The sequence below is a fragment of the Sus scrofa genome, chromosome 17 (genome assembly GCF_000003025.6).
Source record: "Sus scrofa isolate TJ Tabasco breed Duroc chromosome 17, Sscrofa11.1, whole genome shotgun sequence".
In the NCBI taxonomy this organism is placed as follows: domain Eukaryota; kingdom Metazoa; phylum Chordata; class Mammalia; order Artiodactyla; family Suidae; genus Sus; species Sus scrofa.
In genome coordinates, this window is record NC_010459.5 from 29053729 (window position 1) to 29078614 (window position 24886).

Here is a 24886-nt window from a genome sequence, read left to right on the forward strand (position 1 = left end):
TACAAATAATATGAAAACATGCAGTGTGCCCAGCACTTTGCCCACCAGAATGGAAGGGGGAGCTCAGCGAGGAGCAGGGGCAGGGTGGCCTTCTTACCAGGCTTACGAGGGCTTGTTAGGAAGGTGTCTGCAGTGTCGTTACAGCACTTTGCAAAGGAAGTCCTCACGTGAAAGGGTTGTGCAAACAAACAGTGAGATAAATAAACCATGTGAGCAGTAATCTGACTTACCGACAATCTAGAACAGTCTCCACTCTGCAGATTCTGCAGTAGGAAGCATGGCAACTTTCAGCAGTCTTTTAACAGTGTTGTTCTTAAGCTGTGTGTTAAAACAGCGGCTGGTGTGAAGTCACACGGAGAAATTATTAGTTACTGCGAACACATAGCATGATATAAGGAAGAAATACATGTCTGAGGCTCTCCAAGAATGTTTGGATTATTTTAAATATCAGAAAAAGAAAATTTAGCTTTCGCTACAGAGATTGGGCCAGTCCTTTTTCATACGCCCAGGATTATCAGGCTCACAGAATAGGAGCTTAACACTCTGTGCAACAGACAGGCTAGATCAGGATGGGTGGAGATCTGGAAATGAGATGTACTAGGAGGACCCGGAGAGCATCCCCTTGGTTGGGAGATGGCAGCTCCGGTATCTCTGGACAGATTCGGGAAGCAGATGCGGTGCTGTGGTCCGTGGAGGCAACTGGGAAGCACTGTTGCAGCTAGTGAGGGGAACCAGCCCTGGCCTGAGTGTCGAAGGAGGGACGCCACACCTGAACCCCAGTCTGCAGAAACAGGGCTATTGCACAGATCATCCCACAGAGCTAGCTCCCGTGGAATAAAACCCCAAGGCCTACTTTCTACAAATGGAGGGAAAGCTCCTGCCTACAAGAACTGGACAGACAGGTCTTGGCTGCAAGGCTAACTTGACACCAGGTCATTTGGCCAAGGAGCGTAAAACTCAAGTCCCCTACAGTCAGCCTCTGGCCATTAGGCTAGGCCGTGGGTCCCCATCCTAGAGGGGGCCCAAGGCAGGAGCCTGGCAGGGATGTCAAGGCTGACGACAGTGGTCTTTCAGTACGTTCAAAGCCAGATTCACAAGGCGAGATCTTTGAGGTTCTGCCTCTGTGGTTCTCCCTGTCAGGGTTTCTTCAGTGCTTTCATGTTAATGACAAGGAAAGATTGTCATCTTCCCTTTGTTCACTAGAGAATTCCTCTCACAAAAGATGACCTGTGAGGCTTTGTCCAGCGCCATCCCCCATGGGGTGGGTGGACTTGCATCACGTTGCCTGCTGTCCATCCCCACAGGGTAGGCTGCCAGGCAGAGGTTGGCACCACCAAGATCTCCTCTCCCCACCACCTGGCAGACCCTGTAGGAGGAGAGGGACGTGCTCCAGGCTGTGGGGAGGCATCGGGTCATTGATGGCCATTGAGCTCCGGTTACTAGTATGTTTTTATTTTTGAGGGCAGGGTGCAGACCTGAAATGAAGCAACACAGGTATTAACCTGTCCCATTAATTGCCACTCTTTCTACCTGTCAAGTTGGCTGTGGTACCATCTCTCTGCCCAGGACACTTGGGGTGATGGGTAAAACCATTCCTTGCCCTGTGAGAGCGGATGAGCCGTGAGGCTGCTGGATTCCCCGACTTCTGCACAGACTTGGTGACAAACACACAGGTCTTTATCCTTGGCTGAAGGTTTTGACTTCCAGGAAGGTCATTTCTCCTTTTGCTTTAGTGTATCCTCCCCAGCCCCGAAGTTTTCCCACAATCTTCCTGTTGAGGGCAAGTTCAGGGTCATTTCTAGAAGAATAGGGGGACCCCAGGATCATATTTTTCCAGATCTCCTCCTCAGTCCAAACCAACTCTGTCTTACGTACCTGAAAACAGGACTCCGCGCAACAAAAGAGTAGATCTTGGATGAACCACTCAGATTAATGGAGGTGGGCACACCTCACGTGGTTACTTCCAGCTAGAAAAACACTGCACAAGCGTCAGTCCTCAACAGATATATTCTTGTGAGTTACATCATTGAAAAGAATTAAATTACACTGGAAAATATCAGATGTTATTTTATCTTGAGGATATTTTAATTTCAGTTAAATGTCAGGAAGCAAATTAAATCCTAAATGGAGCTTAACCTAAAATAATATTTGGAGACTGGATCTTTGAGACCAAGGGGAATGTGGCTACAGTTTGTTTTTATGTCTTTGCGTTTTCTTTTAAACACCACCGTAGGCGGCAGCAGCACTGTGGAAGCACCTTCCAGAAGAAGATGTGGAGAGGTCGGCTGTTGCAGTAGGAAGTCATCCTGCAGCTCACCATCTACCCTGAATGCCAGCAGTGGAGTAAAGGATGCAGAGCCCGCCCTGTGGCTCAGCAGTGGTCCTACAAGGAAAGAAGGTAGCTATTGTTAAGGGTATCTCCACAGTCAAAACGCATTCAGGAACAACATGATGCCTCTTTCTCAAGGTGTCCCCACAAAATGAAGCAGCCTAAACTCCGTGAGGAGTTCCTATTGTGGCTCATGGATATGAATCCACCTAGTATCCATGAGGATGCCGGTTCAATCCCTGGCCTCACTCAGTGGGTCTCAGATCCAGCGTTGCTCTGAGCTGTGGTGCAGGTCGCAGACACGGTTAGGATCCCGCATTACTGTAGCTGTGGTGTAGGCCAGCAGTGGTAGCTCCGTTTCAACCCTTAGCCTGGGAACTTCCGTATACCACAGGTGTGGCCCTAAAAAGCACACACACACACACACACAAAACGAAAACAAAGGCAACCATTTAGCATGCATGAGGCATGATATGTCTGCTTGATTTATACCACCTTCCAAAAATAGATGTCTTCGTTTGGTCTAACAGGAATGGGAAACCTATTGTAGGTTGGCAGTTCTGCTGAAATTTCCAATAAATTAAGTCTTTGTAAGTTAGGAAATCTTCACAAAACTAACAGTTGACAGTGGATACTTTTGATCATCCTACAGAGATAAAGATGATTCCATTAAAAAGATCCCTTAAAGTACTATGAAGTTTTTGATACCACTTAATAGAATTTACTCCTAATTTGTAAACATTCTTGTTAACCATAAAAGAACCATATGAAAGTCTAAAGAGGATGGTTAAGAATCCATGACTTTATGACCTCCAAAATTTAATAACCAATTTTTAGTATTAGAAATATTATTCTAGCATTGCTGTGAAGACGTGCTGGTAAACTGCTGTAGTGGCCTTTCTAGGACAGTCGTGAGCTGCTCAGGATGTTCAGAAGTCGAAAGTGTGCAGGACCTGAGGCTCACCTGTTAAGCCCCACCCAAATTTGACAGAGGTCAGGCTTAAGCATTTTGCATGAAAGCGGCATAGAGATAGCTTTTAAGTAGATTTTCTTTGAAGAACCATATATTTTAAGCAAGCCATAAACTAACCCAAAAAAAGAAGGTGGGAAGGCAAGGCAAATAATGGAATAGCTCTTGAAAAACCAAAGGTCTAGTCCACCAGTATAACCTTGAAATGCATTTGTGTTGTCATGTGTCCGGTTCTTAGAAGGTTCAAATGACTGCAGAGAGGAGAGTGCCGAAGAAAGCGAGGGAGCAAGGATGCCCATCACAGGTAAAGTTGCGGCCACCCCAGGGTCTCAGGTTCACTTTCCTACGTAACTGTTTAGGTCAGTGTTTGTGGGCTTAGCTAAGAGCAAGCGCATTCAGCTACCACGTGCTGGAGCAGGGGGCTGGGCATAGAGTATGAGGTGCGTGAAGGTGGAAAACAACCACGTCTTCTGAGTCCTTCATGTTACTTACATGCTACACATGTGAGCACCCCGCCCTCTGGGAGCCTTTCAGCACCTGCGTCTGTGTATAAAGCTCAGGCTCCATGGGGAACACTCAGCCCTCATATGGCAAACTGCAGATGTTTTTGATTTTCTTCTTTTCTTTCCTGTGATAAATGGAAGCAGGAGAAAAAGTGCCAGACAGGAAGCTTGCTTGTGCCTCAGTTTCTTTTGTTTGTCTGTTTTGTCTTTTTTAGGGCCGCACCTGTAGCATATGGAGGTTCCCAGGCTAGGGGTCCTTTTGGCTCTGTAGCTGCCAGCCTACACCACAGCCACAGCAACGCCATATCCGAGTCACATCTGTAACCTTCACCACAGCTCATGGCAATGCCAGATCCTTAACCCACTGAGTGAGGCCAGGGATCGAACCTGCGTCCTCATGGATGTTAGTTGGGTTCGTTAATCACTGAGCCACGACGGGAACTCTGTCCCTCAGTTTCAGGGCCCTTCTGTTCATTTAAAAATTTTAGCAATAAGGTTACATCAAGATCTACTAAGATTTCTGCCCATGCATTAGGCTTGTTTAGATGAAATCTGAATGTCATTACTTTTTTTAGTTTTAGAATACCAACAGCAGCAATTAGTATTCTGAACAGAGTTCTATTTGTCATACATCTGAATTTACTAGTACCTTATTTTGTAAAGTGGTGTGCTACTTCATTATAAATTCAAAGGTCTGACTTTAAATATTTATACAAGTAAATACACCATTGCGCCGAGGTGCTGAGGCATGCATCTGCATAGTGGTAGTTCTGTTGTTTATAAGCAGAAGAGAATGGCTTTCTTTTATAGCAGTACGATTCATGGCCTGATGATTAATTTTTCAACCCATGTATCTGTGATGAACTCTGATTTTGAAAAAGGAGTTTATAGTAGAGCAATTATTTTATATATTCTGCATCAGACAGTATTTCACTCCAAAATACAGAGATTTTCTTTTCTTTTAAACATTTTCTTACTGATATGTTTATTGCATTTTTGTTCTTCATTTCGAGGAAGCTCTGCTAGAGTTCTCTGTTTATATTTTTATGAATAGAATTAATAAAAGTGTAGCTGATCCCAAACCACAGCTGTCCAGGAAGTCACTTGGATGCTTTTCCTTTGCATTTCCTTTGCGTGCAGGCTGTTTGTGGCCTCCGAACTTAACTCAGTTCGAATCATAAGGGCTTGCTGGGGAGGAACCAGGAAGGGACCCAGTTGTCTGTTCAGGGTTCTTTCCATTCGCCCCTCGCGGCCAGTCTGTGACTGTCCCCAAATTACTGAGATGTGCTTCTCCTGCCAGACTTCTTAATGCAGGTGCAGTTGACATGTAACATTCTGTCATGTCTGGTGTATGACGCAGTGACTCACTGTTCATAACCATGGCAAGACGAGCAGCACAGTAAACCTAGTTCACATCCATCGCTGTCACCACACACGGTTTCGTCTTGTAACAAGAACTGGTCAAATTTACTCTCTCGGCAACATTCACATGTGCGGCCCTGTGGTGTTAACCATGCTGGACCTTCCATCCCCGGGACTTCACTGATTTTATAACTGGAACTTTGTACTTTTGACTCCCATCCCCCTGTGGCTCACCTCACGCACCCCACCCCACCTACCCCTCCTGCCCTACCACAGCTCCCCCCACCCCCCCACTCTGGTAACCTCCAGTCTGTTCTCTGTGTGTCTCTCAGAATTTCCTCATAAGAGAGGAGAAGTTCAGTTGAGCTTTCAGATTTTTTCCTTCATGTGGAAACAGGTGTGACATGCCTAGAAGTAGTAAGGGCTCTTTGCTCTGACAGATATTTTTGGCCACACCTGTGGCATGTGAAAGTTCCCGGACCAGGGGGTTAAACCTGTGCCACAGCAGCGACCTGAGCCACAGCAATGACAATACTGAGTTCTCAACTGCTAGGCTACCAGGGAACTCCTGCCATGAAGAGTTTTAAAGAAGTTGTAATTCCAGGAGTTCTCATTGTGGCTCAATACTAACTAACCTGGCTGGTATCCATGAGGATGTGTGTTTGATCCCTGGCCTCGCTCAGTGGGTTAAGTATCCAGCATTGCCATGAGCTGCAGTGTCGGTCGCAGATGTGGCTCAGATCTGGCAATCCTGTGGCTGTGATGTAGGCCGGCAGCTACAGCTCTGATTTGACCCCTAGCCTGGGAACCTCCATGTGCTGCAGGTGCGGCCCTAAAAAGACAAAGAATAAGTAAATAAAATAAAGAAGTTGTGATTCCAACAACCTACCATTGATCCATCAATAGAGGGCAGCTTAAAAAATGCTTTGTGGCTGCTGTAGGCCAAAGGATTAGACAACAAAATAACTTGGGAGATGTGAAGAAACCTTTCAAAGTGTTTTCACACTTGGAGCCTTGCCGCTCTGCCCTGCTGCTGCCCTCTTCCTTCTCTGCCCCCAGCAGTAACTCTGGTCGATCCAGAAGGGCGAGTCCTCAGTGTGGTCGTTCTGTATGACTGTTTGACAGCTGCCTCCCACGGGATGTGGGAGAGGGGGCCCTGGGGAAATCGGGGTCCAGCACAGGAGGTTGGGCAGAAGCTCTGAAGTTAGGCCATTTTCAGAATGAAGAGGGTCCTAGGAAAGTTTAACCTGAGAAGCACTCAAAGCTCTCCAGCCACATGCAAGGCAGAACGGGACAAGTGCGGTCATGGAGTGTCACTCAGGGGCCTATTGGTGAGTTTGCAGCAAAGGAATCCACAGCCATGTACACAGGGCTCTGGCCCTTCTAGTTGGGGGTCTTCCAGGTGTGAGGTGCTGTGCTGGTGCCGGTGCTTGAATCCCGGCGGGAACTGGCTCTTGAGGGGTGCTGGGCAGGGAGCTCTTCCTTCTAGGAACGCTAACCTTGCTCCCGAGGGTGGGCACCTGTGATCCTCATCCCGAGTAAAGGGACCCAGGAGCCATCCTGCTCAGCCCTTTCCCTTCTCAGGTCTCCTAGGCTCAGGGGCGAAACCTTAGAGTCCGCTCTCACTCTGAAGGCATCGGCCTTGTTAACCGTCACTGTGGGGATGTGGGTCTCAGCACCGGCTCTCGTCATCTCTGCTGAGAGCAACACAGGCCCTCCTGCACACACATCCCCCCCCCCACACACACACACACAACCAGAGTGAGTGCGGCCACAGCCTGCAATATGTTATTAACACAGTCTGTCCCTTTCATTAGTTCATGCTAAAGAATCCAGTAGAAATCAAAGATTAACATGATTATCTATGGGCGTATGATTTTCTGTATATAATGCTGTGTGTTTTGCATGTGTGGTGCACCTTTACCTGGGCTAATGCTGGGAACACCAGGGACAGCCCTGGACTGGGTCCCTGCCTCTGTCATCTCTGATGTTCCCAGTAGCCCTGCTGGTAACATGTCATTCTACAGACAATTGGGAGCCGTGCTCAGGGCCCTAGAGCCAGTGTGCCCTCTGAATCTCTCTCAAACTTTGGATTTAAGCCCTGAACTCCTTCAGTCCTGCCAGCCGGCTGCTTTTGTTTGGTAAGGGGTGCCTCTGTCGGGGTGTCTGGACCAGTGAAACATCAGTTTGTACCTTAACAAAAGATGAGCTTTGCAAGGATGCTTTTGAGGGCGATGGTGATCAAAGCCTAGAGAGGTGGGTGGCTTGCAAGGATTTCCCTGTTCAGATGCTCCCAGGGGTCGCCCCTTGTGAGGAGGGGGGGACCTGTACACCTGGGCGAGCCTGAGACCATGGCAGGTGCCACAGAGCCAGAGCTGTGTTTCCCAGAAGCACCGGCCAGGATGGAAGTTGTTCTCATCAGGGTTAAGGGAGAGTCTCCCTGTGAATTGCTCACACCCCAAGTGAAATTTCCCATGATGGCACATGTATTTGTATTTAGCGAGTGAGTTTTAATTTTAGCAAATGATGCAGCTTGTGCTAAATGTCCTAAAAACTCAGGCCCTGACACAGTGTCTGGCACCGTGGGCACTCATTTTGTCAACAAGTGAATAAAAAGGAGAGCATTACGGCATTTCCTTAAACGCTGTTGATTCAGGCCAGAAAGTGTCTCTTTCAGTCGTTCCCTCCACAGTGCTTTTCCCACCCCACGTGTCCATCCTGGCAAAACGCATCTTCTTAAGCTCCATGTGAAAAGGGCTCTCAGCTTTTATCTCAAGAGGATTAAGCCTCTAAGAATGTCCATTCAGCCTCTCGTTCTTTTGACACCAATTCTCTTGGTCAAGCTGTGTTGAAAGTGGTTGCCTGACTGTGCCATTTCTCACTGCTGCTCTTTGGCAAGCTGAGCTATTCCAGGTCACACTGAGGGACGTCCGTCTAGGAGGTCAGAGCAGAGGTGAAGGTCCGCTTGGGGTTCTGGGCAGTGCTTCCCCAATATCATTGCTTGAGTTTTACATCCAATCCGGACAAGGCTGAAATCCATCCGCAGAGACCCCACTGACACCCGTGACTTGCTTTACCCTGGAGAGGAAACCGCAGTGACTGCCTAGGGCCAGTGGCCTAACACTCCCACTTCTGAGACTTCACTAAGAATGTGCCTCACCCGATCTGTCCCAGTCAAGGCAGGATGTGCCCCCTAACCCATACAAAGCCCAGCGAGCCACTGTCTGCTGCTGGCTTGTCCCCAGGCCTGCCCACTTGGCCCTGTCTCTGTGGCGGTGGCCAGGCTCCTGGCGCTTCGGCCCTGGGGCCCGCTGCTCACTCTAGCAGAGGACGCCACCCATGATGCTGCAGCTGTTGGTGCCTGTTTAACATGGACACCAAAGAACGGAAGGCCCCTTTCTGAAGACCCCGTGCTAGGATGCATTCAAGGAAAGGCACTCAAAAGTGCCTGAGAAGTTCCCTCCGAGGTCGCACAGCAGACTCCCATGGAGTTTTGAAACATGCCCACGCCCCAGCCGCACCTCTGACCCGTTACCTCAGAACCTCTGAGCTTCAGGCATCCATCTCTTGTAACACCGGGCAGCCCCAGATTTGAGAACCGAGGGGCAGGGCTCAGAGCCAAAAGAGGTCATTTAATGAAACACCTTTATTTTATGCAAGAGACTCAAGTGGAAGGCGGGGTGGGGGGGTTATTTCGGTACAATCGGGGTCAGGTGGAAGTGCTGTATACTGTCTTCTCTCACAGAGTGGGTGCTGCCAGTCCAAAGTCAGGGTGTCAGCGGGCCTTCTGGAGGCTCCGGGAGTAGCCTTCCCGGCCTGTTTCAGCCTCCGGGGCTCCTGGTTTGTGGCAGCACAGCTGCATGGTCCTCACTGCCCACCTTTTCCGTCTCCACCTTCCCTTGCCATCCCAGCGGGACCCCTCTGGATCTGGGGCCCGTGTAAACCCAGGATGATTGCATCTCAAGATCCTCTGCTGATTACTTCTGTAAAGATCCTCTTTGCAGAGAACGTCACATTCTGAGGTTCGGGGTGGACCTGAACTTTAGGGGGAAAACGCTAGTCAACCCACTGCAGGGGATGAGGAGGAGCTCTTCCTGTCTTACATTGTTAGTTTCTGGTTCATCTCACAGTGAGGACAATAGATGATAAGGATAACGTTATTGTTTTTATTTCCGACTCTTCTCATTTTGTAACTCATTGCATACAAATTGCTAAAAATATTGTTTTAGAATAACTATATTGGAGTTCCCATCATGGTTCAGCAGCTTAAGGACCCAAATCTCTGAGGATGCGGGTTCAGTCCCTGGTCTCGCTCACTGGGTTAAGGATCTGGCGTTGCCGCAAGCTGCAGCGTAGGTCACAGATGCGGCTCAGATTTGGTGTTGCTGTGGCTGTGGTGGCAGCTTGCAGCTCTGACTCGACCCCTAGCCTGGGAACTTCCATATGCAGCAGGTGTGGCCATAATTTAAAAAGAATAATTATTGTTATTATACCAATATAGCTTCCTGATCCAGGTTACTCAAAAGCTAATGTTTCCCTGACCTTGAGAGTTGAAAATTCATCTCCTACCACTGAGCAGTGTTACCAGGATGCACTGTGGTTGTGAATTTACCTGTGAAGTAATATTAGCAAAACGATTTCAGTTCAGTTTTTGAACGTTCATTAAAGGTCACTTATAAGCCTGGTACTTATTTTCAGGAGTAATTGTTGAATTGCCCCTTAGAAATTCAGAATGTGATGTTAACACCAATTTTCTGAAGCAGCTCCAGGCCGTTCATCGGTATCAGGAGCTTTTCCCTTGTCTGTGCATCAGCCCACTCTGTGCTGGACAGAGACAAACCTTGGCAAGAGGTTCCCAGGCCCAGGGCTGCTTGTGGAGCAGTAGTAACGGCAGAAAGGCTAGACAGGAAAAATGACTCTGGTTAAGGGTCCAGCCTGTGTATCTCACATTCACATAGACAGGTGGCATTTTTTTTTAAATAAATTTCCTAATTATAGGGAGTTTTCTTGTGGCTCAATAAGGTAAATATCTTGTGTTGTCACTGCAATGGCTCAGGTCACTGCTGTGGCACAGGTTTGATCTCTGGCCCAGGAACTTCCACATGCTTCAGGCACAATTAAAAAAAAAATCTTAAATATACATGAGTTTTCTGTATTTTCAAAATTGTGAAAGAAACCTTACCCTAACGTTCTCTTGTTTTAATTTGAGTAGATTATTGGACAAGCGCTTTCTGTGTTTTAATAATATTTATCTTTAAAATTAATTTAAAAAGACAAAAAAAAAAAGCCTCACGTCGTGGCACAGTGGTTAATGAATCCGACTAGGAACCATGAGGTTGCGGTTTGATCCCTGGCCTTGCTCAGTGGGTTAAGGATCTGGCGTTGCCGTGAGCTGTGGTGTGGGTCGCAGACGAGGCTCAGATCCTACGGTGCTGTGGCTCTGGTGTAGGCCGGTGGCTACAGCTCCGATTAGACCCCTAGCCTGGGACCCTCCATATGGAGCGGGAGCGGCTCAAGAAAAGGCAAAAAAAAAAAAAAAAAAAAAGAAAGAAAATAACAATAAAAATGAAAATAAAATAAATAAAATTAATTTTAGAATTACATCCCACAATTTTTGTTTTATTTTGCAAAAATGCCTAGTTTGCTGCATCAGCAACGCATTTAGTGCAGAATGAACAAAACATTGGCTTGGGTGCAGAAATACATAAAAGTAACAACACTGGGGCATGTGTGGACAGAAAATATTTTTTGAATTTAAGTTTAGAATTTCTGCACACTTCATACAGGAATTGTAATTATCCTTCCTGAGTCAGAGATGCCCAGTTCTTTGTCGGTTCAAGGTCATTTGTCTAGCTGTAGAGCTAGTATTGTTTGCCTCTCCTTTTGTTATTCCCTTTCTGGGCCCAACTCATCTTTTTTTCACTAGGGATTTCCGCGAAAGCCACCGCAGATCCTCTGCCTCAAGACACCCCTCCAGGGCTGGTGCACCACGTGTTTATCTGGCTCTTGTAATGGGTTGTTAAAAGCACTTGTTCATCAGATATTTTCTTTTTCTTTTTATTTGTAGATTTAGAAGTATTTTAGCAGGTGTACATTTGCATATAAAAGAGAGTGGACGATAAGAAGTTGAGGCTTTTTCTTTCTCTCCTCAGCGTCATCTCTCTCCTGCCTCCCTTTATTCAGCACGTTCTCATTTTCTTTCTCTGTTCCCATTTTCTAGACACAAAATGTGTATCAAAAAGAAAAAAAAAAAAACAATCTCGGTCATCCTTCACCACTTTGCTGAAAGATAGGTGACTGGGTTTGGCCAGCTTTTGTAACAAAATAGGGAAAATATATTTATCTCATTGTGTCATCAGTCTGGAATCGATAGCCACGGTCGAGTTTAACCCCCAAAACCTTTGTCTTATTTTGTATTTTAAGCTGCAGTGTTTTCTACTTTTGAAACTAAATATAGACAGAGCCTAGGGTATATAATAAATAGAAGCCTTGACAGAGCAACCCAGAGCTGAAAGCTTGTGCGTGTATGTACGTTGTGTCTGTGTGCACCAGGGCATCTAATTGAAAATAATTGTGTTAGAAATGCTTGCTATATCTAATTCTTTGTACTACTCTATTTTTCTGAGAGTTTGGCATTACTAATGGGAGGAGTATTTCTCTGGAGTCCTGAGTCACAGGCTGCAAAGTGAAGCCTTCAGGGGCCGGGACTTTGCAGACTCACGGTGTCTGTGCAGAGAAGATGCTGATGTCTCTCACCCTGGAAATAGACGGCCCTTGTCCCTCCCTCCTTTATCACAGGCCACCTGAAACCTCTTCATTTGTTCCTTTTGCTCCTGTGTCTGTTCACTCATTGACTTGATAACTATGAATTTGCAGGGCTTCACCGTGCAGTTTTAATTGCTTGATTCCTCCCTGTCTGTCCTCCTCCTTCCAGAAAAGCCTGGGCCTGAGTTGCCACAAACCTCAAGGCCGTAGCTTTGCATCCTGGCCAAGTCTCCTAGGGTATTTATTCCCGGGGAACATCTGAACTGTGTAAGCACCACCAGCAAAAAGTTAAACTCTTGCCTCCAAAGAGTCTGAGAGCCGGTGGGTTTGACACGCAGCTCCTGAGAAACCTCCAGACGTCTGTCACAGCCTCCCTTCACACTCTCGGCTCTTTCAGCGAGAAAGCGGCCCCTAACATCTAGCCTGTAGCCTTTGGCTGAAGTTTTTCGCTCGGTATCCTTGTGCCATTTTCAGTGAACACAGAAAAAATGTGCTCACTACCATTTAGTCTCATTGTGAGTACGTTCTGTTTGGCCTATGCGATATTTTAGCTTTTTTTTTTTTTTTTTTTTTTTTTTTAAGGCGGAAGTCTAGCAAGACTAGACCCACTTTGCTACCTGGCAGCAGTCGGCTGTGGCCAGAGAACAGCTGTCCCCTCCGGCCGGGTGAGCTCTCGGCTGGCGGCTCCAGGGCTCACTCCTCCTGCTGCTCCAGAGTGGCACATGTGTGATGGCTGCCTGGCCTCAGGTGTACACACAGGCCTGCCCTGTCCAGTCTGTTTGCTGCAGCATCTGTGTACTTGAACCCTTTTTTCCTTGTTTCTACACAGGCCATGTGGCCTTTAACCTTGCCTGATTTCTTTTTTTTTTTTAACCAAACCTCAATTTTGTTGTCCCTTTTTGGATCATCTCTCGGTCCTCTGTGTGTTGTTTTATGCAGCTCTTCTGATTAAAATAAGGGTGGATAAGGTTCTGAGTGTCTGCTCCATCCCTTCCGGCTATTTTGGGGCCTCTGGTCCTGCCTCAGTTAGTTTTACTCCTCCAAGTGAATGCACTTCATCCTTTCACCTTTTCACCTTCCCTCTGCCCTTAAACCATCCGAAGTAGGGGCAGGTGATGTGCCCGGCGGTCCTCAGCTGGACCCGTTTCATCAGGACCCCTGAGACCCGAGGCAGAGGGAGCGGTTGTGTCGCTCAAGCCATTCCTGGGACCCTTATTGTGTATTTTTCCCAATGGTCTTCCCCACTGGCCCTTGGAGCAGAGCTTAGGGGCTGTCAGTGGTCCCCTTTGACATGGACAGGCTTTGGTTTGATATAGTCCCGTTTGTCTTCATTTTGCTGACTGCACCTTTTGTGCTGTAGCCACTACCACATCCGTTGTCCTGAAGCTTTTCTCCTACGTTTACTTCTAGGAATTTAATAGTTTTGGGTCTTAGGTTTTAAGTCTTTAATCCTTCCTGAGTTGATTTTTGTGTGTGATGTAGGTAAGGAGCCAGCTTCATTCTTTTGCACGTGACTCTTCTGTTCTCTGTGCCTTTTTCTGACCTATAGAAACAAAAGCCTACCAGATGCTGAAGCAGTCCACCCTTCAGGACAGCGCCCGTCAGCATGAAGCCAAATCGCAGAAGGTGGCGGCCCCTGCCTCACAGCTGTTGGGTGAGCAGGGCAGACGGGCCATGTCTGGGAGGCCCCAGGCCGTGGCAGGGCTGGGTTCACAGAAGGGTGCTCCCGCTTCGAAGGTTTCTGGACTTGGTTTTGTAACAAGTTGTCATTGGGTCAGAATGAACCAGGACTTTTCCAGTCGTAAACAAACTAGAGCTGGGACGAGCAGTCCTCCCTCCAGGATGTGTGCTGGCGATGGCCCTACAGACCCTTGGATTCTGCCTGGCCTGTCGCCACAGGAGCCACCCCAAGCCCCTTCTCTTCGCACATCCTCCGGCTTCTGGAGCAGCAGTGGGTTGTGTCATCTGGGCTCTACTTCCTTGCCAGAAGGTTGGGGCATTGCGGGGTCCAATGAACATGGAAAGACTAAGGGAAAGCTCAGTTTTAAGCTTCAGTGTAATTCCTTCAATCTAGGGTTTTTGTTTTAATTGTAATTTCTTTAGCTTTCCTATGTATTATATTTTTAATATTTTTACCGGTTTTTACTTTATTACACTTTTTTAAAAGTATAAGTCACCTCAGCTTTCCTTTGTGAACATGCATGGATTAATATGGAAGGAAGTATGTACTTTAATGACTTTTCTATTTGTGTTATAAACCACAGGTTAGAATTCCACCTATCAGAAAGAACAGTGATTCCTTAACGTCCCGTAATTCCCAGTCCACATTCGGATTTCCAGCTGTCTCAAAGATGTCTTCATCAGACAGACACGTTTTTGAGGGAGATATTTATGGTACATCAGACTTGGTTGGTGGTCTTTGGAGAACTATTTCCTAGATACTGTTAGTGTTAGAATAGGTTGCTACAGAATTCAGTTATTTTGGTTGTTTTGAGATTTCAGTGAGCCACTGCAGCTTAAATGCCCGGCATAGTGCTTGGTAGAGAACAGCCCCCAGGGAGGGCTGGCCGCGTCAGGGATGGTGGTGATTAGAACTCCACAAGCACGAGACATTGTAGTTTGTTGAGGCATAATAGGCCCCTGCCCAATAGGAGTCTGCATCACTTTGGAAAGAGGCAGCCCTTGTGAGCCCTTCACTCTTTGCCTTTTATCACCTTCTGCACACTTGAGTCGCAGAATCAGAATCCAGAGGGATCTCAGAAAGTGTTTATCCCACCCCCTTATTTTACAAATTACCCAGGCGAGTAAAGCCTCTTTTGGAGCATATTTACATGGTTTGAAAGGTGACTCTACAGACCTGCTTTTGGTAGGTGTATTTTCAATAGTTAATTAGACACATTCAAAGGAGGAGTAAATTTTTTTTTTTTTTTTTTTTTTTGGTCTTTTTAGGGCTGCACCCCGGCACATGAAGTCCCAGGCTAGAGGTCTAATCAGAGCTGCAGCCACCAGCCTATACCACAGTCACGGCAACACAGGATCCAAGCCGCGTCTGCGACCTACACCACACCTCATGGCAACACCAGGTCCTTAACCCACTGAGCAAGGCCAGGGATCGAACCTAGGGATCAAACCCACATCTTCAAGGATGCTAGTCAGGTTCATCAACCGCTGAGTCATGATGGAACTCCAAAGGATGAGTAAGTTGACGTAGGTTCTATCCCACGGATATGTATCAAAAAGTATAGTACTAGCAATGTGCTAATAATTAGCATATCTATTTATTCATGTAAGTGATAGAACAGCGCAGCTTGTGTAGCCAATCAGCCCTATATTCAGCTCCCTTACTCCACACTCAGAATCACACCCGGTTCTCTGCCAGACTCTAGGCTTCCCAGCATTGGGATCTGAGTGCTGGCTGGTCTTGGAGTTAGATGGTGGCTCTGGAGTTTATCTTATGTTTGGTCATGCATCACTTTCTCATTTTTGCCCTCACCCTGACCCTAGGGACTTCTCTGAGCTCCCAAAAGAGGCAAGAAGTAGGCTGAGGGGGCCATGTGCCCAGTGTGGAAGTTCACACACCACTCCAGGCAGTGCTGGGGCGTGTCCCTGACCTCGGGACTATCCCAAGTCTAGCCACACACGAGGAGGCCCGGGTCAGCTCCTATGTCAGGTGATAGGTCTCTGGCTGTCACCTGTCTAAGGAAAGCCGCTTTGTTTTCATGCCTTCAAAGACTGGTCCTGTTAGGCAGGTGCAGACCTTCCTGGGGCTGAACGTGGACACATGGTTAAGGAACCGCTTTGCTGCTGAGTCCCATGCAGGCCCACAGGTCACAGGTTAGAAGGGTGTTAAATGCCTTTTGCAGAGGTGTCCTGCACCCTGTCTCCATGGTCTTGGGTGACTACCAGTTGAGAGTCAGACTTGGAGCAGAAATGTCCAAACTGAGGGTCACCCGGCAAGACAGGAGCATCAGGGGGACAGTCCGGTTCCCTCAGCTCCAGGAAAAGGGGGGGGATTGAGCATCTTCCCATCAGCCTTTTCAGGCAGGTTCAGGAGCAGCCTTGATGGTTTTCGTTGGGGATTCCTCTCTTCTGCAGGGTAGAAAAATGGAGGATTTATCAGAGGGTCCTGAAGGTGGGCGGGTGCCAGCTGTCATCAGGGGTGTCAGTTATCTCTAGCCCCGCTCCCCAGCCCCCACTACCCTGGTGGGCCGTCGCTGCCCGCGTGGCACAGCACATGTGTTATCCAGGGCGTGGTGCACTCACACCAGACCATGTGCTCACACATGCATCTCGGCCACTGGAAACGGTGCTCTTGGAATGGTGTGACTTTGTCCTTGCTATGGCTTCTGTGTGAGCATCACAGGACACCCCTCCTCCCTGTTTCACCACCCTGCCACCCCTGCCCCGGAGCTTCCCCTGGTGACGTGTATCTCAGGTCCCAGGGTGGCCTCGGCCTCGCTGTGCGGCCACGCTCACACTTGTGCTCCTTACAGGTTTGAATGTTGGCAGCGGCACCTTCAAGACAAAGACAGCTCCCCAAATTGCTTCAGAAGCTAGTTTTTCATCCAGCGAAGGAAGTCCTTTGTCAAGGTAAAGTCGCGCTCGCCTGCCTCCCTGAATAGCGGCAAGAGATGAGAAATGTCGCTGGGCTGGGAATGAAACTCTGGCTGCAGCTTGTCATGTTGTGTGACTTGATGGAAGGTTATGTTTGGGGGTTTTGTTTCTCTGAGATGACAGTTGAAACCTTAGTCTACCTTTGAAAATATTTGCACCAGAGCCAAGCATTGTTTTGCAGCTGTTGTTTCCTTGGTTTAAGACTCAATTGACACCTCAGTGAACCACAAATTAGCGTCTACAGCTGCTCGCAGTAGGGCTGCTTAGAAACCGCACAATGGAGGGCGGTGGAGAGGGCAGGGAAAACGCAGGGCCTGAAAAGAAAGAAAGTGGCCCGTTTCTTCTTTAGGAGACGGCAGATATATATACAAGCACGGGCTGGGTATTTGTTTTTGTGTTCCTCTTTTTAACCAAGTGTTTGGGCTGGATTATTCCTTCCCTTTCTGATACTTTCTTGCTTGTTTTCCATCAAGACCAGAATTTATCTTTTCACGTGTGTTAAAACTGGAGCACTTCCTGTAAGTTTTGGGAGCAGTGCTGAGTCGTGTGCTAGATTTGTCATCAGCATAAGACCCTAATCGTGCAGTGGCATCTAGTCCCTTGGGAGGCATTTACGGATGGGAGTAACAGCCATCTGATGAATACCTGCCTTTTTGCTTTGGGCTAATTATTTGAAACAGCACAGGTTTGCTTTTGTAATAGCATTTTCCTTTAAAAGATGGCCTTTGGATGATGGCGTTACATTTGAATTAACTGGTTCCCCCCATGAAATTTTAAACAGGAATTTTACATTTCTGATGTTCCATAAGATTAAATTATTTGTCTAGAAATGTGGTCTTTTTACACTGAAAAAATATCATTTTCATTTATATTTTGAAAAACATTACAATATTTTTAGGACCTGGAATATATTTAAATGAGATTGATTTTCTGCAGCTAGGTTCTTGCTTTTAGAAACCTGATATGTTCAATTTTGGGGAATTGCTCATTTAATTTTTAGAAATTATTATCTTTAATACCTGAGTTTTCATCTATGTTTTTGAAGGAAGTGAAAGACAATGAATTATGGGACAGGAAGAGTGTTAAAGTATTCTGTTTTTCTGATTATACTTATAAACTCAAGTTCTGCATCTTCTAAAAGGAACTATGAAAGACAGTAAATTCTACAGGTAGCTTCCAGGATTTAATGTCACCATTTGGCCTAATACATCCCTTTAGTTTTTAAAGATAATGTTAGAAGTGTTCATTTTCTTTAGATTTTCAAGTCACTAAAAAAAACCAATTGTTCTTAAACTTTTTATATATGTTCTTTGAGTGATATTTAAGTACATTCAGAAAGCAGATTCCATAGAACATTTTCTCTTCAAATGTAAAGATGATCATTTAACATCTTACATCTATATTTCATTATAAAATCAAAGTTTTTTCCCCTTCAACTTGAGGCAGGGGCTTCTTATTATTACTGTTGTTTCTGCATGAAATTAACTTCCTAAATTACAAGTAATCCCATCATCCCCTTTAAGGGGGGAAAAAAAAAAGATGCCTTCAAGAAACCCTTGGTTCTCGACACTTGATAATGATCCAGTGATGAAAAGTTCTGGACATCAAGTGTGTGGGTTTGGTGCACTGTTTGTCACGGTTTGTTTCTCGTCCTGGGTTGGTGTTTATTCACTGTCCTGGGCTTTGGAGAGCCCTGGTTTGCTGCTTGTGCCTGGATTCCCTGAAATTTCTTAGAGGCTTACATTTAAGGATCCCACTTACTGCAGTCACTCCTCGTGCTTTATTGCTTTTACAAGTGGTCTCGAAACCCAGTACTTGAGAATAAACATAACAGTGCAGTGCTGCTGTAGCACTTTTAAAAATTCTTCTTTGCTCTATTTTGTCAGTGAGCTGATGAGCAACCTCAAAAAAAAAAAAAAAAAAAAAAAAAGACCCTGCTGGACCTTAAAAAAAAAAAAAAAATGGCTTCCTCTGATGTCCTAGAGACAATAATTATGATGTGCTAGTTAAGCCCAAACTACAGCTGAGGGATTTTACTTTAAAGCAGCGGCTTGGGCGCAAAAATGCATTTATAGCTCTTTGTCTGCACCTCATTATGTGTGGGCCTGATTCATTAAGTAATTGGTTTGCAGTTGTTTACATGAGTATTAAGGCCTTCCTTTCAGCCGCCTTTGAGAGATACATTGTGCAAATGTTGCCTGTGATGAATGCAGAATGAGGGCCAGAGGGTCCGTCCTATTGGCTAAACAGTGCACTCTGTTGAAAAGCCAGAGAAAGGGATTGGGTGCTGCTTTGCATAGCAATGACTTTCTTAATAAGCGTTACAGATTAATACACACAAGCTATAAAAGATGCAAAGAGATACTCTTAGCACATTTATCCATGCTCATTTCATTGTGATGGTGGTGGGGTCCCGGGGCTTTCATATTCCGTTTTCCAGAGCAGCGGCTTCAGTGCCTGAGCCGTAATAGAATCCGATGTTTATTGTATTATAAATCACGGGCAAGTAGGCAGATCGGCAACAGTTTATTATTAAAGATTCTTTCAGTGTAAATCTTTTTCTACCATTGTATTTGCTTCAGCAAAATCATTTTGTGGTTGAGTGGGGATGAAAGGCATAATGTACGAAGGAGTGAGTCCTAATAGGAAGCTGTTCTCCGAGTAAAGACCACTTGTCCCCTTTTGTTCAGGGGTGCATGCCAGAGCTTCCTCCTCCGCAAACATTGTCTCTCTCTGTCTTCCCCAGGAAGCCGTTTTCACTCTCCCGGATCCATTTATTCAATGGAGGGTGTATTTTAACCGCCTGCCATGTAACTTCAGTTTACTGCTTGGATCCAGACAATGTTTTACCGGAAGAAAAGGATGTGTGCTTGCCACATAATTGCTTGGGGAAAAGGTAGCAGAAGTCACCCAGCCACTGCCCCCTGGCAGGGCCGCTGTGGGTGGCATTCTGTGCCAGTCCTGCAACCACAGGAGCGGCCAGAGGAGGGCGCCAGGTGGCAGCGCTGCTTGGGTGGGGCCGGTCTGCCTCCTCCCCAGGTCGCTGTTGCTCTTCCCCCACCCCACATCCTGTGAATAACACGAAGATCACAAGGATCCCCTGGTCCAGTGAAGTGAAAAGGAGGTTTTTCTTGCAGGTTTTTGAGGTTCCAGTATAAAAGCCCCCATCTCTGCCTCTGGCTTGGCCAATCCACAGCCTCCTTACATTCTGCCAAATTAGCAGCCTCCTGAGTATTCCACACATTTCTCTTCATAAACCCAACTACTTTGTTTTTCCTTCACAGAGCAGGAAAGAATTGTCTCTTGCTTGATTAGCTGAAGGGAAGGAAAGAAGTTGACCCCTTAAGAAATGGCATCTGCTGCAAGGACCCTAGTTGACCATTAGGGGGCGCTCATACTTTGTCAAATTGAAGCTACTCAGCCTCTGAACTTGAAGATTTGCGGGGATTTGTTGGCACACTCGTTGGGATTTTTAAAATTTATTTATTTACCTTTGCTTTGTATTTTTCAGAAACATGTATGTTTAGCGGAACATTCTAACATAAGATGCCATATGAGATATTTTAATGCTGGTTGTAGCTCGCAGTCAAATCCTTAAAAGTTACAAATTTCAGAGTCTAGAGACCCATTTTCTTATACGTTAGTTATTCTCTTCAGGCTGTAAGACCCTAGAACTGCAGGAACCTTCCTGCTGGGGGGCCTTCCTCATTCTACCCAGCACCTCTGGCCCTCAGAGTCTGCCAACTCACAGCCACAGTAACTTGGGTGTATTTGGTTTGTTTTTGGTTTTGTTTGCTTTTGATTTGTTTTGTGGCTGCACTCTTGGCATATGGAGGTTCCCAGGCTGGGGGTTGAACTGGAGTTACAGCTGCCGGCCTACACCACAGCTCACAGCAAAACCGGATCCTTAACTCACTGAACGAGGCCAGGGATTGAACTCACAACCTCATGGTTCCTAGTTGGATTCCTTTCCATTGCTCCATGACAGGAACTCCTTGGGTATGGTTGGTAATGAGCTGTGGATATTTTTTTCTTTCCAAACTATGATATTGACCATGCAGTTGAGAGTCGGTGTGTTACTAACATCGGGACAATACCATCTCTGAGGAGTTCCTGTGGCCTGTACCCCCCATGCCTGGACCTGCCTCCCTAGGACCCATGCTCACTGGCAGTCTAAAATTTAACCATCCATGTTTCCTACAGAGGAACTGGCCATCCAAGAGGCCCCTCCTGTGGCCCCAGGTCTATTTCTGTCCTCATCCATAGCTCAGGAATAGGAACCACTTTAAGGTGCCCTTCCCCCACTATGAGCCCTTCCCTGGAGTTGGAGGCTTTTCTCAGTCAGCAGTACTCCATGGCCATCAGACTTTCCGAGTGAGTGGTTATCCATATATGGTCCCTCTCTTCACTCGGGCATTTTTCTTCATAAGTCAGTTGCCTAGGTGTCTCCATCTTTGTAGGGCGTCAATACCCAAGCTGCAGGGACCCGGCATCCCACTGTGCCTTCTGCGGGAGCGTGTGGGAGCAGAGGGCCATGTGCACACTCGTTTTCAACTTGGGTTCCATCCCATCTGCAAGCATTCTGCACCCAGAACCTGCTCATACCTTAGTCACATCAGCTCTCTGTGGTTTCTTACCTGAAAATGGTCTGTTTTGAAATAGGACCTCCAGTCTGATTGTAAACTTCTAGGGGAAAAACACCAAGTTTGCTCTCACGAGTTGCCCATGACCAGGCCTGTGATCTTGGGCAGGCGGGCTCCTTGCTTTGCTGCCCAGGCATCACATGGCAGCCATACTTCCCGAATGGCTGGGCCCTGGGCCTGGCCCAGGCCTCTGCCTGGTTCTGTGCAGCCTGCAGGCTAAGAGAGGGTTTACATTTTTTAATGGTTGGGAAAATCCAAAGAGTAAGAATGCTACATGACACCTGAAAGTAGACCCAGGGCCCCAGGAGGGGTCTCTCGGATGGAGGGTGGTGGCTGGGGGAGTCCCAGCAGAATCTAGGCGTGAGATGCTGTTCAGGATTTAGTTCTTTTTCCAAGAGTTTTAAGCAAGGAGGCAAAGTGTTTTAAGAAAGCAAGCTCCCCCTTGCTGCCGAGTAGAAGAGGATCATAGCGGACAAGGTGGGTGTAATGTCACCAATTGGGGGCTGTTAGAAAGGTCTAGGCAAGAGATGATGGTTTTGTTGACAGGTGGTATCAGTGTGAAGGCCAAGAGTGAGGACCTTGGAAAGTGCAGGAAGCAACTTGATGGGACCTAGAGGCTGCTTGGGTGTACATGGCAGAGGAGCGGCAAGGGGCTTGGCAGGGACTCTAGTTGGGGTGCCAGTGGCCAAGACAGGAGAAGGCCCGGTTTGGTAGAGGAGGTGAGTTCAGTTGTGGACAGGTGTGTTGGCCATCAGGCACTTTGGAGGCAGCCAAGTAGAGCTAGCATGTAAGCACTGAACTTATTTCTGGAGCTCAGAGCAGGGCCGGGCTGTAAGGACCTGGCATGTGCTCTCCTACCTCGGTCCAGGCCTGGGAACCCTTTCCAGTTCTCACAGCAGAGTCCAGATGGTGCCTTGCTTCCTCCAGGATCCTGCAGCTACTTTACAACCCACCCCACCACCCTCCTGTGCACTCATACCTCCTTCCTGTGTACTCCTGCCATCTGCCCCCCCACACACACACACCCTGAGGCTCTTGTTGTTTGGACGTCAGCTGGCAAATTGGTCTCTCTCTACATCCTTCCACATCATTATGTCTGCCTCCCCTACCCTGCTCAGCACTGAGCCTGATGTCCTTAGGAAGTGGGAAGTGGGTAGATAGTAGACACAACCCACAGTTGTGGTGCATGCACACACTTACAGAAGGTGGACTCTTTCAGGCTCACACTGTCGTCGCCCACCTGACTGGCAGCCTCACTGACTCAGTCAGTAATGGCCATGGGGCTGTCTGCTCTTCATGGAGAAATGGCCAAAGGCCATCAAATAAAGAGACAGGCACCAAGAAAAGCTGAAAGTGTTTCCTCTAAGATGAGGAACAAGACAGGATGCCCACTCTTGTCACTTTTATTCAACATAGTATTGGAAGTCCTAGCCACAGCCATCAGACAAAAAAAAGAAATAAAAGGAATCCAAATTGGAAAGGAAGAAGTAAAACTGTTACTGTTTGCAGACGACATGATACTATACATAGAAAATCCTGAAGACAGCACTAGAAAACTACAAGAGCTCATTAATTAATTTGGTAAAGTTGAAGAATACAACATGAATATACAGAAATCTGTTATATTTCTATACACTAACAATAAACTATCAGAAAGAAATTAAGGAAACATTCCCATTTACCATTGCATCAAAAATTATAAAATACCAGAGTTCCCATCATGGCTCAACAGTTAACGAATCCAACTAGGAACCGTGAGGTTGCAGGTTCGATCCCTAACCTTGCTCAGTGGGTTAAGGATCTGGCGTTGCCGTGAGCTGTGGTGTAGGTCACAGACATGGCTTGGACCCTGCACTGCTGTGGCTGTGGTGTAGGCCAGCAGCTACAGCTCCAATTAGACCCCTAGCCTGGGAATCTCCATATGCCTTGGGTGTGGCCCTAGAAAAGACAAAAAAAAAAAATTATAAAATACCTAGGAATAAACTTACCTAAGGATGTAAAATACTCTGGAAACTACAAGACACTGGGTGTAGGAAATTGAAGATAATACAGACAGATGGAAGGATATACTGTATTCAAAGATTGGAAGAATTAGTATTATTAAAGTGACCAAGGCCATCTATAGATTCAGTGCAATCCCTATCAAAATACCACTTTTCACAGAACTAGAACAAATAATTTTGAAGTTTGTGTGGAAACACATGAGACACTGAATAGCCAAAACAATCTTGAGCGAGAACAGAGCTGGAGGAATCACGCTGTCTGACTACAAAGCTGCAGTCATCAAAACAGCATGGTCCTGGCACAGAAACAGACACATAGATCAACAGAACCGAGTAGAAAGCCCAAAGGAAACCCATACATTTATGGTCAATCAGTCTACAACAAAGGGAGCAAGAATATAATGGAGAAAAGACAGTCTCTTCAATAGGTGGTGCTGGGAAAGCTGGACAGCTACATGTAAAAGAATGAAATTAGAATATTCTCTGACAGCATGTACAAAAATAAACTCAAAAAAGGGAGTTTTCTTGCAGCACAATGGGTTAAGAACCTGGCATTGTTACTGCAGCAGCTTGGGTTGCTGCTGTGGTGCAGTTTTGACCCCTGGCCCAGGAACTTCCATATGCTACAGGTGCAGCAAAAAAAAACCCAAAAAACAAAAACCTCAAAATGGATTAAAGATCTAAAGGTGAGACTGGATACTATAAAACTCCTAGAGGGAAAACAGGCAGAATACTCTTTGGCATAAATTATAGCAATTTTTTTTTTTATCTGTCTCCTAAAGCAAAGGAAATAAAAGCAAAAATAAACAGATGGGACCTAATTAGACTTAAAAGATTTTGTACACAGGAAACCATTGACAAAACAAAAGACAGCCTACTTAATGGGAGAAGATATTTGATAATGCAATATCTGATAAAGGGTTAATATCCAAAATATATAAACAGCTCATATATAAACAACTCATTGTCAAACAAACATGATTATAAAAATGGCCAGAAGACCTGAATAGACATTTTTTCCAAAGAAGACATACAGATGGCCCATGAAAAGATACTCAACATCACTAATCATCATAGAAACGCAAATTAAAACCTCAGTGAGATATTATTTCACACCTGTCAGAATGGCCATCATCCAAAAAAAAAAACATAATAAATGTTGGTGAGGATATGGAGAAAGGGGAACCTTCATACACTGTTGGTGGAATGTAAATTGGTGCAGCCACTGTGGAAAACAGTATGGAGTTTTCTCAACAGACTAAAAATAGAACTGTCATATGACCCAGAAATTCTGCTGCTGGATATATATCTGAAAAAGAAAAAAGAAAACGCTAATTTGAAAAGATACCTGCACCCCAGTATTCATAGCAGCATTATTTATAACAGCCAAGATATGGAAGCAACCCCAGTGTTTCTCTTTTTTCAACAGGTGAATGGATTAAAGAAGGGGTGTGTGTGTGTGTGTGTGTGTGTGTGTGTGTGTACACAGTGGAATACTACTCAGTCATTAAAAAAGAATGAAATTTTGTCATTTGCAACAACATGGATGGACTTCAAGGGTATTGTCCTAAGTGAAATAAGTCGGAGAAAAACAAATACTGTATGATGTCACTTACATGTGGAATCTAAAAAAAACATAATGAACTAATGAATAAAATAAAAAAGAAACAGGAGTTCCCGTCGTGGCGCAGTGGTTG

The 24886-nt window shown here is 46.2% G+C and overlaps 1 protein-coding gene across 1 annotated transcript in view; it reads left to right on the plus strand.

The window, feature by feature from the left end:
• Nucleotides 1-24886, plus strand: part of KIZ (kizuna centrosomal protein) — a 107267-nt gene that overhangs the window by 78598 nt on the left and 3783 nt on the right. Inside the window, 5 exon segments of the mRNA XM_021078396.1 lie at nucleotides 2234-2288; nucleotides 2291-2398; nucleotides 3538-3603; nucleotides 13479-13583; nucleotides 16423-16519. Of these exon segments, the coding sequence (XP_020934055.1) occupies nucleotides 2234-2288; nucleotides 2291-2398; nucleotides 3538-3603; nucleotides 13479-13583; nucleotides 16423-16519 (431 nt within the window).